Source organism: Pelophylax lessonae, assembly GCF_965119305.1.
Source record: "Pelophylax lessonae genome assembly, chromosome: 8".
NCBI classification, from domain to species: Eukaryota; Metazoa; Chordata; class Amphibia; order Anura; family Ranidae; genus Pelophylax; species Pelophylax lessonae.
Window position 1 is genome coordinate 17,358,044 of NC_138775.1, and position 14,957 is coordinate 17,373,000.

Consider the following 14,957-nt stretch of genomic DNA (forward strand, 5'->3'; position numbering starts at 1 on the left):
TGGCTCCTGCTGCCGTCAATGAAACACAGTCAGCCATTAAAAAGAGAAAGGGGACGGGGCCAGGCAATGGCTCCGTGTCTCAATGGACACAGAGAGCTGTGGCTCGGCTCAGGGGCCCCCATAGCAAGCTGCTTGCTGTGGGGGCACTTAACAGCAGGGAGCACTTAAAAAAATAGACTTTAGTATCACTTTAATATAAGAGTTAGGTGTTCACTTACACTTTATAGTTAAGGTAAGAGTTAGGTGTTTGGTTGCACTTTAGGGTTAAGGTAAGAGTTAAGTGTTCTGTTACACTTTAGGATTAAGGTAATAGTTAGGTGTTCACTTACACTTTAGGTTAAGGTAAGAGGTAGGTGTTCTGTTACACTTTAGGGTTAAGGTAAGAGTTAGGTGTTCTGTTACACTTTAGGGTTAAGGTAAGAGTTAGGTGCTCTGTTACACTTTAAGGTTAAGGTAAGGGTTAGGTGTTTGGTTGCACTTTAAGATTAGGGCAAGGGTTAGAATTCATTAAGATAAAAAAAACCTTCTGCCTTTGGAACCACTTTATGTTTAGGGTTGTGGGTTAGGTTACACTTGTGTTCGGGTAAGTTTAAGTTTGGTTACATGTTGGGGTGAAGATAAGAGATGGGTGGTCAGTAATACGCTTGGTTTAAGTTTAGGGTTGTGGGTTCGGTTACACTTTAGGGTTAAAGTAAAGCGTAGGTTTTCAGTAACACATTTTGGGTTAAGTGTTCAGTTCCATTTTAGGGTTCAGTTAAGGGGTAGGTTTATCCAGTTACACTTTTGGATTGAGGTAGGGTTTAGGTGTTTGGTTATACGTTGGGGTTAGGTTTTGGGTTATGTGTTTTAAGGCATGTTAAGTGTTCAACCCAACCAAATTGATATCTGATTTTTTTATATATATATTTAAGGGGGTCCTTGGTGGTATGTTTGTCACATGTGAGCTCCCAGCCCTATTTTCCTGCCATGGGCATGAGGAAGAGAGGGGGTGTCACTCACTTTGTGAGAATTATCATTAATTATACATTAAAGAGATAACAGCAGCAGGACTGGAACATTTGCTACAAGAGGAGTGAGACATCCTGGCTGGAGGGGTGAAGCCAGAACCAAGAACTCCAGCAGGGAGATCAGATCAATGTAATGTTCAAAGGATATGAGAAACCAAATCTTAATGTTCACGTATAAATGAGAACATGGAAGAATCAGTGCTCATCACTCAAGGATGACACCAGGAACTAAGCTCCATGGACAGTGGCCTGTCCTGGATACCTCACTCTATATTTTCTGTAGCTCCCCTGTGCTCTGATTGGCTGAACATCTCCCCATACCCTTTTCTTAAAAATTATTGCTACTGCTGTTATAACGAGCATCTACATGCAAGTTTTCTGTTTGGGCATTTGCCATCTCTTCTGCAATCTAGTTCTGAATAAAGACTTTAATCTTTGTAATTGCTGCCTCTCCTGCAAATGGAAGCAAGTGCAAATTATTTCCAGTGTTGGCTGTAAAATCCTGTTAGAGTTACTAAGTCACAAATTAGGGGTATCCAGCACTGCCAAGCATGAAATCCTCAAAATTGCCTTGTAAGGAGGATTTACATTGAGGTATTGCTAAGGCTGAAGTATGCCGTGTCCACATACGAAGTATCCTTTCTAGGAAATTAAAGATGGTTTTTCATAGGGGGGGGTTTCTCTGGTAGGAAGAGTGCTCATCTTGCCACAGGCCCTATGCGATGGTATGGCATAGCATTGACAATTAGATATGGTGTAACCATATACTTAAAAGTGAAGTGTTAAATAAATGACATTAGATAAACAGTGAACAACAAAGTCCATAAAGTGATAAAATGTGAATCCAAAAATAAAAAGTCCCAGAGAGGTGATAATAGACCCGAAGACTTGAATCCAAAGGTAGAGGCAGGAGTACACCCGTGGAATATAGATAGCAGAGTGGCAGCTTACATTTTATCATTTTATGGACTTTGTTGTTCACTGTTTATCTAGTGTCATTTATTTAACACTTCACTTTTAAGTATATGGGTTACACCATATCTGATAGCGCTGCACTACCTTTTGCTTTATACTGTTGATTTTACTATTGATCAAGTGTTTTCAGCTGCTTTCACAAAATATCAATTTATTTGATCACTTATTTATTCACTATTAGCGCAGGATTTTTTGTGTTTGTAATTGCATTGAAAATTACCTGCCCATCTCAAGGGGGGTTAAGCAATGGTTTGGGATCATTCTATCCTAGAAAATGACTGGTCTGGCATCATCTGCCAACATACTCCTACCCAAGAAAACAAATGAGAAATTAGTAGTTAATGTTGCGTTAGGGTGGCCATCCGTCCAGGTTTTGAATCATGCGTCCTGGTAGCAGACCTCCTGAAACCTGGACATATTATTCAGACTAGACTGTGGTACCTCAAGTAACCAAGTACCACAACCGCCGAATGCATAGGCGTGCACGCGGCCCCGGTGTGCCTGAGCACAACCTAATCACCAGGGTTGCCAACCGTCCGGAGGGCTGCCAGCTGCCTAAGCTAGTCGCTGTGACACTCTCTTTCAGGCTGCCCAGAGCCAGCATAGTACCCCCTCACGAACAGTAGAGGAGAGAGGGCTCGATCCTGCTCTTACCCCTCTGTGTCTACTTGCCCACACTCCGATCCCTGGCATGCTGTGCCTTAGAAAAGGGATGTGTTAGTAGGAAATCTGAAGCCCAGCAGTCGGAAATTACATCATAGATGATAGATGCAGATGCCTGAGCCACCAATCTTGGGTGAGTGAGCTCACCATCCACTGTCTGTTCTCCCCTGCCTCCGAGTAGGTGAGTAGACGAAGGTAAGGGGGACTTAAATGGAAGGGGTTGCTCTGTGGACTCTGATGTAAGGGGGCATTGGGAACTCTGATTTTAGGGGGAATGCAGAGAACTCTGATGTACAGAGTTCGCGGGAGCCATCCTGGGGGCCCATTCGCCAGCGGGGAAACCGATGCATGAGGCCGACACCCGCGATTGCCACCGGGCGCCCACGATCGCTCCCTGTGAAGAGAGAACAACGGTCTCGATACGTTAAGTGGAGGATTTGGTGAGCAGAAATCCCCTTACATCAGCATTCCCCTTAAGAAAAAAAAAATTGCAGTGCACCACTAAAGTGTTCGGGTTTGGCTTGAAGAAAAGGTTGGAACTGTATGTTGCGTTGTATCAGACTGTGAAACACTATGTTACTGAAAGTATTGGGACGCCTGCCTTTACACGCACATGAACTTTAATTGCATCCCAGCCTTAGTCTCTAAAGTTCAATATTGAGTTGGCCCACCCTTTGCTGCTATGACAGATTCAACTCTTCTGGGAAGGCTGTCCACAAGGTTGTAAGAATATTTAATAATAATATCTCGCGCTCATACTTCATTATGTCAGAATATTTATACTGCTCTGAATAGAGCAGTGTCTATTTATGGTTAATAAGCAAAGATCTATAAGAAAGGAGAATCTTCACCTATTGCCACAAATCAATGTCGTGAATTCTTTTTAATTGATTAATTTCTTTTTAAAAGCATATACCAATCTTAGTGAGTACAGTCTACATTATGGAATATATATAAAAATATTTATTCTCAAGACATGTAATCACAATATATGATCAAACAAGAAGTGACACAAAAAGATAACTCATAAAATACTAACTTCAAACAATCAATGCAATGTGATGTTTAGCTCAATAATGAAAGTGAAACTGAAACAAAGTGAAAGTGAAAGCAAGATTACCCTTTCTCCAGGTAAAGCACAAACCATATGTATTCTATATAAACAGACCACAATTGTCTGCGAATCGCATAGCCTAAAGTCATTCCACTGCAGATGGTGTGAGAATAAGCCATGCAAAACGGAAGACTTAAAATTGCAAATAATGCACTAAACCTGATATTAATAAAAATGTATAAAAACAAAAATCAGCTATTTAGAGAAAAATCTACTATGATTTATACGGCTGGGATTGTAATCTTATTACCCTTAAATATGCAATATAAAACATATAAGGAAGGAAATAAACAATATTGAATAAACTCAAATAACATAGCAAGGCATATTTACCACACTTAAGATGGCGGCTAGCTTCAAATGGTCGTTACCAGAGTCTTAAGATGGATGCCAACGAGGGAGGAGTTTCGTTTGGCGTCCCTCAATGTTTCAAATGAATGATGGATGATGGAGTATGTCTGGATGAGTCTATAGATGGATGTAGTAGCGTGTGTGATGTAAGTGTAAGGTGTGTTGTCAGTAGTGTAATGTAATGTGTGTCCTCTCTCATATCTGGGCTGTTCTTTTATATGGTATGAACAAAGGGCTATAAAATTACCATAAGTTAAACCCAGAGGGATGAAACATTATTCCCATTGGTTGGGATATTCTATACCTAAACTGGTGAGGTCAGAGCCACACCTCTCCTGATAATTAACCCAATGTATGATAATAAAATTAAAGGATGATTCCTCTATATTTAAGATTAATCATATAAGCACAATATAAAACTTTGTCCATACTCCCAGTACATACATAAATGTCCATCTGTATCTCCATCATTCACCTTGGCAAGTAAATGCCATTTCAATAATTATATTTTAATACAATATAATATTTCTATATGGGAATATCTGAATAATCCCAAAACTGCATTTGGTATTTCGTCTATAGAGGGCAGTATCGTACCGTTCATTAGATTTTGTATGTAACAATAATTAGAAACAATTACCATTATTCTTATCTGATGATCTTTGACCTGTTGGCTAGTGAAAAGCCATTACTTATTTGACCATGCCATAGGCTGTCAGACATCTCGTCTGGTTTGTAGAATTTACAACACCTTGAACACTTAAACACAAACTTCTCTGAAATGAGGTAATTAGTGACGAGATACATATGTTCTTACACTTAAAAATAATGTATTCTAAGTAAGATTACTACTGTAAGAATATAAACCCAAAATGTGATATAACATTCCTAAATATATATGTATATGCCTACATAATATAATGACATAATTATGGCTAATATCTTCTCACACATAAGAATGTATCTATAAAAACGTATATAGTTCATCTTTAAATGTCTGCTAGAGTATACTGGGGTATTGTCCATTGTTAAATACTTATAGACAGACTGGCACTACCATTATATCTTATCTGAAAGGTGTCTATGTAAATCATATTTATGACCACATAGATACGAAGACCTCTGTTGAAATTATAAGACCCTATTGTAAGCTTGTAAGAGACATTTTGTTTAACAAGTACATATGAACTCTCCTTCACCTTAAAAACAAGATGGACGCTGCAAAATTCAGAATCTTATATGCATAATATGAAATATACATGGCTTTTTAAATCCATTTTTTTTTATATTAGTTAATTACCTATTATTATTTTATTAATCACCCCCCAATATTCCCGACAAGGTTTAGGAATGTGTCTATGGGAACATTTCACCATTCTTCCAGAAGCACATTTGTGAGGTCAGGCAGTGATGTTGGACGCGAAGGCCTGGCTTGCAGTCTCCGCTCTAATTCATCCCAAAGGTGTTCTGTCGGGTTGAGGTCAGGACTCAGGACTGAATCCTGTCCCTTATTCCTTGCTAGATCTGGAGAGTCAGGACCATCATTAGTCTGAGGTTATTGATAGATGGCAATATTTGTTAAGCCTGATTCCTTTAAAGGTGTTCCCTTTGATCTAATGTTGGGCGAGAAGGCCTGGCTCGCAGTCTCCGCTCAAATTCATCCCAAAGGTGTTCTGTCGGGTTGAGGTGCAGGCCAGTCCAGTTCCTCCACCCCAAACCTGCTCATCCATGTCTTTATGGACCTTGCTTGTGCACTGGTCTAAATCATTTGGTGGAGGGGGGATTATGGTGTGGGGTTGTTTTTCAGGGGTTGGGCTTGGACCCTTAGTTCCAGTAAAGGGAACTCTTAAAGCATCAGCATACCAAGACATTATGGACAATTTCATGCTCCCAACTTTCTGGGAGCAGTTTTGGGGATGGCCCCTTCCTGTTCCAACATGACTGCACAGCAGTGTACAAAGCAAGGTGCATAAAAACATGGATGAGCCAGTTTGGGGTGGAGGAACTTGACTGGCCTGCACAGAGTCCTGACCTCAACCCGATAGAACACCTTTCGGATGATATAGAGCGCAGACTGTGAGCCAAGCCTTCTCGTCTAACATCAGACCTCACAAATACGCTTCTGGAAGAATGATCATACATTCCCATAGACACACTCCTAAACCTTGTGGACAGCCTTCCCAGAAGAGTTGAAGCTGTTATAGCTGCAAAGGGTGGGCCAACTCAATATCGAACCCTATGGACTAAGACTGGGATGCCATTGAAGTTCATGTGAGTGTAAAGGCAGGCGTCCAAATACTTTTGGTCAGGGCCGCTGATAGGGGGGGCCACCAGCCCTCTTGTAGGGGGCCCGAGCACACAGGAGGGCCCACACAGGGAGGGGGATTAGTGATGGATTACAAATACAGAAATCTTCCTCCAGCACTTGAATCTGATCTCTGTCCCTCTCTCTGCTATCAGCTTTTATCTGCTGAGAAAGAGACAGTCGTCTCTCACTAATCCCCCTCCCTGTGTGGGCCCCCTCCCAACACCGGCTCTAATGTTATCTCTGCTCAGGAGTTTATTTGTAACTTTGTTTCTCTTCCTCTGTCTCTCTGATCACTGAGCTCCAACTGCCCAGCCTGTATATTTTTCTCATCTCAATCAGGAATTATGAGTTATGTTATATTTGTGTCTGCTAATAGTGATTTTGTTGTAATTTTAGCTAAATATATCTTTAATATTTTCTTGGGGGGGCCCTGCCAGGTAGTCTGTATCAGGCCCAGCGATTTCTAACAGCAGCCCTGCTTTTGGTAATATAGTGTAGTCTTGGAGTCCTGGATGAGCATTGTGGTCCTAGAACCTGCAGAACCTGGACTAGAAGATTTTAAGATTTCAGGAAAATTCCAGATCTATGCCCACAATTATTTCAGCTGCCTCCCTTGTGTTTTGTATCATCACAGGTGCTGCTATAATATAAAAGGCTGGCATCTGTAGAGTCATTGTGTGATCAATCCACCAAATTTCTGTTCTGAGTACATCCATCAGAGCTGTGTCACCTGACCTTCCTGGCAGAAAATGCTCGAGAGATGGCCTAGCCGGTGGCATCACAATGTCAGACAGCCAATGTCGGAGCCGCACATTGTGTTGGTATTGGGTACAAAAGGACTTGACTTGCATTACAACGTGAACGAATGTAAAAAGGGAAAGTATAAATACATTTAAAAAAACACATTTTGAGTTTTTACTTTCCTTGTTTACCATGAAGTTATTTAAATGTGATTTTTCAGGTTTAACCAGTTGACATCCGGAAGATTTACCCCCTTTTAACCACTTGCCGACCAGCTGCCGCCTATATACGGTGGCAGGTTCTCGTGAATCGCCATACCTGTACGGCGGTTTGCGGGAGCGATCCTGGGGGCCCACTCGCCATCGGGGAAACCCATGCACGAGGCCGGCAGCTGCGATTGCCACCGGGCACCTGCGATCGCTCCCTGTGAAGAGAGAACACAACGGTCTGCTGTTGTAAACACAGCAAACCGTTGTTCTCTCTGGAATGAACACAGAGCCCCTGTGCTCCTCCTATTTAGGAACACAGGTCATTGTATTGATTTCACTAGCTCATCCCCCATACAGTTAGAAAACACTCCCCTAGGCTCACACTTAACCCTTTGATCGCCCCTGGGTTAACCCCCTCCCTGCCAGTGTCATTATTACAGGCCGAGAGCATATTTTTAGCACTGATTACTGTAGTAATGTCACTGGTCCCCCCAAAAATGTCAGTCAGGGGTCCGATCTGTCTGCCACAATGTCGCAGCCCCACTAAAAATCGCAGATTGCCGCCATTACTAGTAAAAAACAAAAAAATAAAAAAAAATTACATAAATCTTTCCCCTAGTTTGTAGACGGGTTAACTTTTGCACAAACCAATCGATTTTCTTTTTACCAAAAATATGTATAATATTGAATACAAATTGGTCTAAAATGAGGAAAAAATTTGATTTTAAAATTTTTTGGGGGAATATATAGCAGAAAGTGAAAAATATATATATTTTTATTTTTTCAGAATTGTCGCTCTATTTTTGTTTATAGCGCAAAAAATAAAAATCGCACAGATGATCAAATACCACCAAAAGAAAGTTCTATTTGTGGGGAAAAAAAAGGACATCGATATTTTTTGGGTTACAGCGTCGCACCACCGCGCAATTGTCCGTTAAAGTAACGCAGTGCTAAATTGCAAATAAATGGCCTGGTCATTAGGGGGGCAAAACTTTGCGGTCCAGAACTGGTTAACTGACAATTGCGCAAGTCATGCAACGCTGTACCCAAATACAATTTATATAATTTTGTTCCCACAAATAGAACTTTCTTTTGGTGGTATTTGATCACCTCTGCATTTTTTATTTTGCGCTATAAACAAAGACTGACAATTTTAAAAGAAAAAAAACATATTTTTAACTTTCTGCTATAAAAAATATCCAATATAAAAATTAAAAAAAAATCTAATTTCTTGAGAAATTTAGGGTAATATGTATTCTGCTACATATTTTTGATAAAAAAAATTCCAATTAGCGTATATTGATAGGTTTATGCGAACCTTATAGCGTCTACAAACTATAGGATATATACTGGAACTTTTTATTTTATAGTAATGATGGCGATCAGCAACTTATAGCGGGACTGTGATATTGTGGTGGATAATCTGACACAACTGACACCAGTGACACTAATATAGTGATCAGTGCTAAAAAATATATGTCACTGTACTAATGACACTGGCTGGGAGGGAGTTAAACATCTAGGGGCGATCAAAGAGTTAAATGTGTGCCTAGCCAGTGTTTTTGTGTACAGTATGTGTTGAGTTTACTAAGAGAAGTGATTGATTTTATTCTTTGCAGGGAAAGAAAATCCATCACTACCCCCCTCCCCCCCCCCCCCCGGCATAACGGAGCTCTGCCTTGTTTACTGTACATAGGCAAAGCTCCGTTCTGTGTGTTTTCCCAACGATCGGCAGGTCCCGGCAGGCATCTATTGACCTGCACCAGTTGATCGTCTTCTGGTTTTACGTGCTCCCTACCCGGAACTGCAGAATCACATATATATACAGTACGTGATTCTGCACAATGTGGCCGCCCTGTAGCAGTAAAACTGCTATAGTGCAGTCGGCAAGTAGTTAATCATTGTATTAAACCACTTCTGGACCGCCCGCCGCATATATAAAGATTGGACACAACAGGAGCCAATCAGCAGGTCCGCCAGGACAAGCCAGTCATTCTTAGGAGAGGCAGTTCTGTCACAGATCTCTGTTTTTCTCTAGTGCATCCACTCCCCCACACAGTTATTAAGGTAAAGGTAAAAAAGGTAAAAAAAACTGAGGCTTTAGTACCACTTGAGGCTTTAGTAAGGACGATTTACTCACTGAAATAGTACCAGGTGATTGGCGAAAAGCTAACATGGTACCAATATTCAAGAAAGAGCTGGGATATTTACCTGGAAACTACAGACTAGTCAGCCTAACATCAATAGTATGTAAACTATTAGGGGAGATGATATTTTCTCTATCCAAGATTTTGCTTATGAAAATAGTATCATTAGTAGTAACCAGCACGGATTTATGAAAGATAGTTTTTACCCATCAATCTAGGTGAGCTATAATCTGTTTAGAGGAAGGAATGTAGATGTGGTGTATCGGGATATCACTAAAGCATTTTATACAGTACCCCATAAACTCTTAAATTTACAAATTGAGGTCTGTTGGCATGGACAGTAGTGTATGTACCTGCATAGAAAACTGGTTACTGAAGTGTGTACAGAGGGTGGTGATAAACAGTGTACTCAGAATGGCTTGGAGTGATAAGTGGGGTGCCCCAAGGCTCTCTCCTAGGACCATTTCTGTTTAACTTATTCATAAATGATATCGAGGTTGGTATAAATAGTTCCATCTCAGTGTTTGCTGATGACACAAATCTAAGCATGGTAATATCTTTACGACAGGATATCCGAATTTTACAAAAAGACCTTGATAAGATAATAGAGTGGCCAACTACATGGCAAATGCAATTTAGTATTGAAAAATGTACAATATTGCACTTGGGGGCTAAAAATATAAATGCAGGCTGAAAAAATGAAGAACCGCAGTCCGAACCGGGACAGAGTGATGCTCCCATCCGGACGGTTTGCCCGCCAGTCTGCAGGACTAGATCCCCACTGCACTACCGTCATTAGTTGCTTAGACCGCTGGCATTCCAGCAACCAATGATGTCACTTGTGCGCCTCGTCCTCTTCATCAAGCTCCTGCCCTCTGCAGCATGCTTCTTTTTCAAGCTCCTGCTCCTGCCTGCAGAGACTTATTGATCAGGCACACTATTTACTTAGATGGGCTCCACCAATCTATAGCTGCACTGTGATGGTTCACAAATGAAATTTGAGGATGGGAACACCTGCTCTCTGATGGGGACAATCTGATAGGGACACCTGCTCTATGTGGAAACTCTGATTGTGACACAGTCTCTATCGGGTCACTCTGCTGGGGACATCTGCTCTCCGATGGGCTGATAGGGGCACTCTGATGGGGACACCAGCTGTATGGGGGCACTCTGATGGGGACACCTGCTCTATGGGGACACTCTGATGGGGATACTTGCTTTATGAGGACACTCTGATTGGGATACATGCTCTATGAGGACACTCTGATGGGAATACATGCCCTATGAGGACACTCTGATGGGGATACCTGCTCTATGGGGGCACTCTGATAGGGATACCTGCTCTATAGAGGCACTCTAATGGGGACACCTGCTTTATGGGGGCACTCTGATGGGGACACCTGCTCCATGGGGGCACTCTAATGGGGACATCTGCCCTATGGGAGCATTCTGATGGGGACACCTGCTCTATGGGGGCACTCTGATGGGGACACCTGCTCTATGGAGGCACTCTGATGGGGACACCTGCTCTATGAGGGCACTCTGATGGGGACACTTGAAGTAAAGGGGCACTCTGGAGGGGGGACACCCAATTTAGATGGGCACTGTGATGGGCACACCTGTTCCATCTTCCTGGCGGGTCCAGATTCTTAAGTGTGAGAGCTGCTGCCACTCTGCGGACACTGGATTCCAACGATAACACACATCGTTCTTTCCCTCCACATTCAAACAGCACTTGCGCTACTACTACCCCAATGTAGGTGTGGATATGTGATTTTAATAATTGTTCAATATTGAGTTGGCCCCTCCTTTGCAGCTATAACAGCTTCAACTCTTCTGGGAAGGCTGTCCACAAGGTTTAGGAGTGTGTCTATGGGAATGTTTTACTATTCTTCCAGAAGCGCATTTGTGAGGTCAGGCACTGATTTTGGACAAGAAGGTCTGACTTGCAGTCTCTGCTCTGACAGCTACTCAATTACTTTGTGTAACCTGTCTACCTGGAATTGGGACTCTCATCCATGGTTGATTCAAAGACCTCTGATGAAGAAGGCCTTTTGGGCACTTTTCTCTGTTTTGAATACTACATGCTGTTTTGGTAAGAATCTTGTCCCTTCTTCCTTGCTGGATCTGGAGAGTGAGGATCATTATTAGCCTGTAACTCTCTGAGGTTATTGATAGATAGAAATATTTGTTAAGCCTGATTCCTTTAAAGGTGTTCCCTTTGATCTAATGTTGGGCGAGAAGGCCTAGCTTGCAGTCTGCACTCTAATTCATCTCAAAGGTGTTTTATTGGGTTGAGGTCAGGAGGACTCTGTGCAGGCCAGTCAAGTTCCTCCACCCCAAACTCGCTCATCCATGTCTTTATGGTTTTGTGCACTGGTGTACAGTCACATTGGAAAAGGAAGGGGCCAGCCCCAAACTGTTCCCATAAAGTTGGGAGCATGAAATTGTCCAAAATGTCTTGGTATGCTGACGCCTTAGGAGTTCCCTTCACTGAAAATAAGGGTCCAAGCCTAACCCCTGAAAAACAACCCCACACCATAATCCCCCCTCCACCAAATGATTTGGACCAGTTCACAAGGCAAGGTCCATAAAGACATGGATGAGCAAGTTTGGGGTGGAGGAACTTCTCTCCAACATCAGCACCTGATCTCATAAATGCGCTTCTGGAAGAATGGTCAAACATTCCCATAGACACACTCCTAAACCTTGTGGACAGCCTTCCCAGAAAAGTTAAACCTGTTAAAGTTGCAAAGGATGTATTGAATCCTACAGACTTACACTGGGATGCCATTAAAGTTCATGTGCGTGTAAAGGCAGGCGTCCCAATACTTTTGGTAATCTAGTGTATCTCTGTATCCTAAAACCAAAAAGTGTCTCTGCGCTATGGATGTGTTAAACAAACCCCAAAGTGCTGTTGCTCAACAATTCTGGTATTTTAAATAGCAAAGGTGGTGATACACAGCGCAAAATGGTTATAAAGTGACAAATGTGCAATAGATATAATATATATATATATAAATAAATAATAATAAAAAAATAAAAAATAAAAAAATGTGCAGTAGATATAATATATACATATAAATAAATAATAAAAACTCCAGCTATTCCATCTTCACCCTAAAGTGCATATCTTGCAAAGTGTCTTTAGAATGTGCAAATCATATATAGTGCAAATGTGCATTGATCACATGTACATAAAAATGTGCAAATAAGCATAATCACGTGCATATAAAATAAGTAAAATATAAATAGTAAAGTCCCAAAAAAGTTCAAAAATGTAAGCAAGTGGCCAGTCAAAGTGCCCAAAAGTGCTTAAGTGCTTTAAATATGCAGATCTGTGCAAATCCGTGCCAAAAATAAGGTGCAATCCTGTGAAGATTCACTCCCTAGCAGTACTGCATGTGGGTCAAACATGCTAGGTCCGGTGTGGAATGGGATCTGTATCCTTTGGGCTGGTTAGAAATCGATCTCCCCCAGGATACGCCAGTATTATAAGAAACCGTAGGGAAGGAAGACTCACAATAGTATAATCCCGTTTGGATTGTTTATTAAATAAAGCAAAGGTAAAAAAACACTCACATTTTCGTGGATAAAACATTTTTTTATCCATGAAAATGTGAGTGTTTTTTTACTCACCATTATATATTTATATTTTACTTATTTTATATGCACATGTGATTATGCTTATTTGCACATTTTTATGTACATGTGATCAATGCACATTTGCACTATATATGATTTGCACATTTTAAAGACCCTTTGCAAGATATGCACTTTAGGGTGAAGATGGAATAGCTGGAGTTTTTATTATCCTTTTTTACACTTTACACCTTTTCTACACTAATAGCTAAGAAGTCCGGAAGATGATTACACATTCTTTAAAAGTTAGCCAGTAGATACTTTATGTCGATCAAGAAAAAAAGTCATATACACGTGGATTTATAAACTGGTGTCAAAGATGAAGGCCTCTTGATCCCTGTAGGGAAAGAAAGCCTTGACTGATGGGGGCATGGCCAGGAGTTGTGATTAAGCAGGAGGCTACGTATATGCGACAAAAGGATTGGACGGAGCCTTGGGTATGGGGATGGGCCTGAGCTCACTTAAGAGGACCTTCCCAAGGAATTCCAGGTCTTTTGAGAAGAATCGCGGTGAAGAGTTGACCTATGTGACCTGGTTTGTGATTATAACGTCTATCTGTCAACGTATTGCAGAAGGCAACTGGGTATTGTAAGCCTTCATTGAAGTTTTCTGTTTCTTGCAGGTTGCGGTGGAGGGGGAACTGGGGCTGAAGATGAGGGTGAAGCAGAAGCAGGTTGGATTGAGGGTGCTGCTATCCTCTTATCTGTGGTCTGTGTTGTATTAGTCACTGCCTTCAATGACTGGAGCAAAGAGAAACAATTCCGAGGTCTCCAGAGCCGCATTGAACAGGAGCAGAAGTTTACTGTAGTCCGTGGAAGTCAAGTCATTCAGATCCCGGTGGCTGAGCTTGTAGTTGGGGACATAGCACAGGTTAAGTATGGTACGTTCTACCACTGAAAATATTGGTATCTTTTTAGACGCGATACTCTGTAAGGTGGGCTTAAGCTATGACTCTCTTAAGACCTTGCTGTCTTCTATTTTCCACCCCAGGTGACCTTCTTCCAGCGGATGGGTTGTTCATACAGGGAAATGACCTGAAAATTGATGAAAGTTCCTTAACGGGAGAGTCTGATCAGGTCCGAAAATCTGTAGATAAAGATCCAATGTTGCTGTCAGGTAAGGGCAGGCTTCTTGTCCATTGGCAGGATTTGTACAGGAAATGCATGTATACACACACATAAACTACATAATGCAGCAAAGATACAGGTCACCTATTATATAAAGGCTGTATAATCATCTCATCTTCTGTCCCCAACCGGAAAGGACGTCCCAGCTCTGTATCCTACATGTATGACAGTCTTCAGTCCACTACTCACGTTTGCAGTATAACTGTTACTAGTGCCGGAACAAGGTCACTTAGAGCCAGGGCAAACATGCCAAACTGTGCCCCCCCCCCACCCATTCAAGACGTATAAGCATTATGTGTCAGCAAAAATCCCCCCCCCCCCAAAAAAATGGACACTAATCTGCATGATTACCCCATAAGCATAAATTCCCCCTCCTCCCAGTACAAATCCACCCCCTGCTGAAATTGCCCAGAACAAATCAGAAATTGTCTCAGAACAAATCTCTGCCCTCTACATTCCCCAAATCCCCCCAGTACAAATGCCCCCCCCCCCCAAAAAAAAAAAGAAAAAAATCACGCCCTCCTAGCACATATCCTCCACCCCTCAAATTTCACCTCCAAGTACACATTCTCTCCCACCTACTCCAAATCCCCCTACTAGCACAATATCCCCCAATTTCCCCTCCTAGCAAAAACACCCCCGATCATCCCTACTAGGACAAATCCCCCCCACG

The 14,957-nt window shown here is 41.8% G+C and overlaps 1 protein-coding gene across 11 annotated transcripts in view; it reads left to right on the forward strand.

The window, feature by feature from the left end:
• LOC309561739 (plasma membrane calcium-transporting ATPase 2) overlaps positions 1-14,957 on the forward strand; it is a 335,901-nt gene that overhangs the window by 215,316 nt on the left and 105,628 nt on the right. For all 11 annotated transcript variants that reach the window (XM_082265742.1, XM_082265747.1, XM_082265749.1 and 8 more), the window contains 2 exons: positions 13,780-14,037; positions 14,148-14,273. In XM_082265742.1, coding sequence (XP_082121868.1) covers positions 13,780-14,037; positions 14,148-14,273 — 384 coding nt within the window. The remainder of the gene's footprint in view (positions 1-13,779; positions 14,038-14,147; positions 14,274-14,957) is intronic.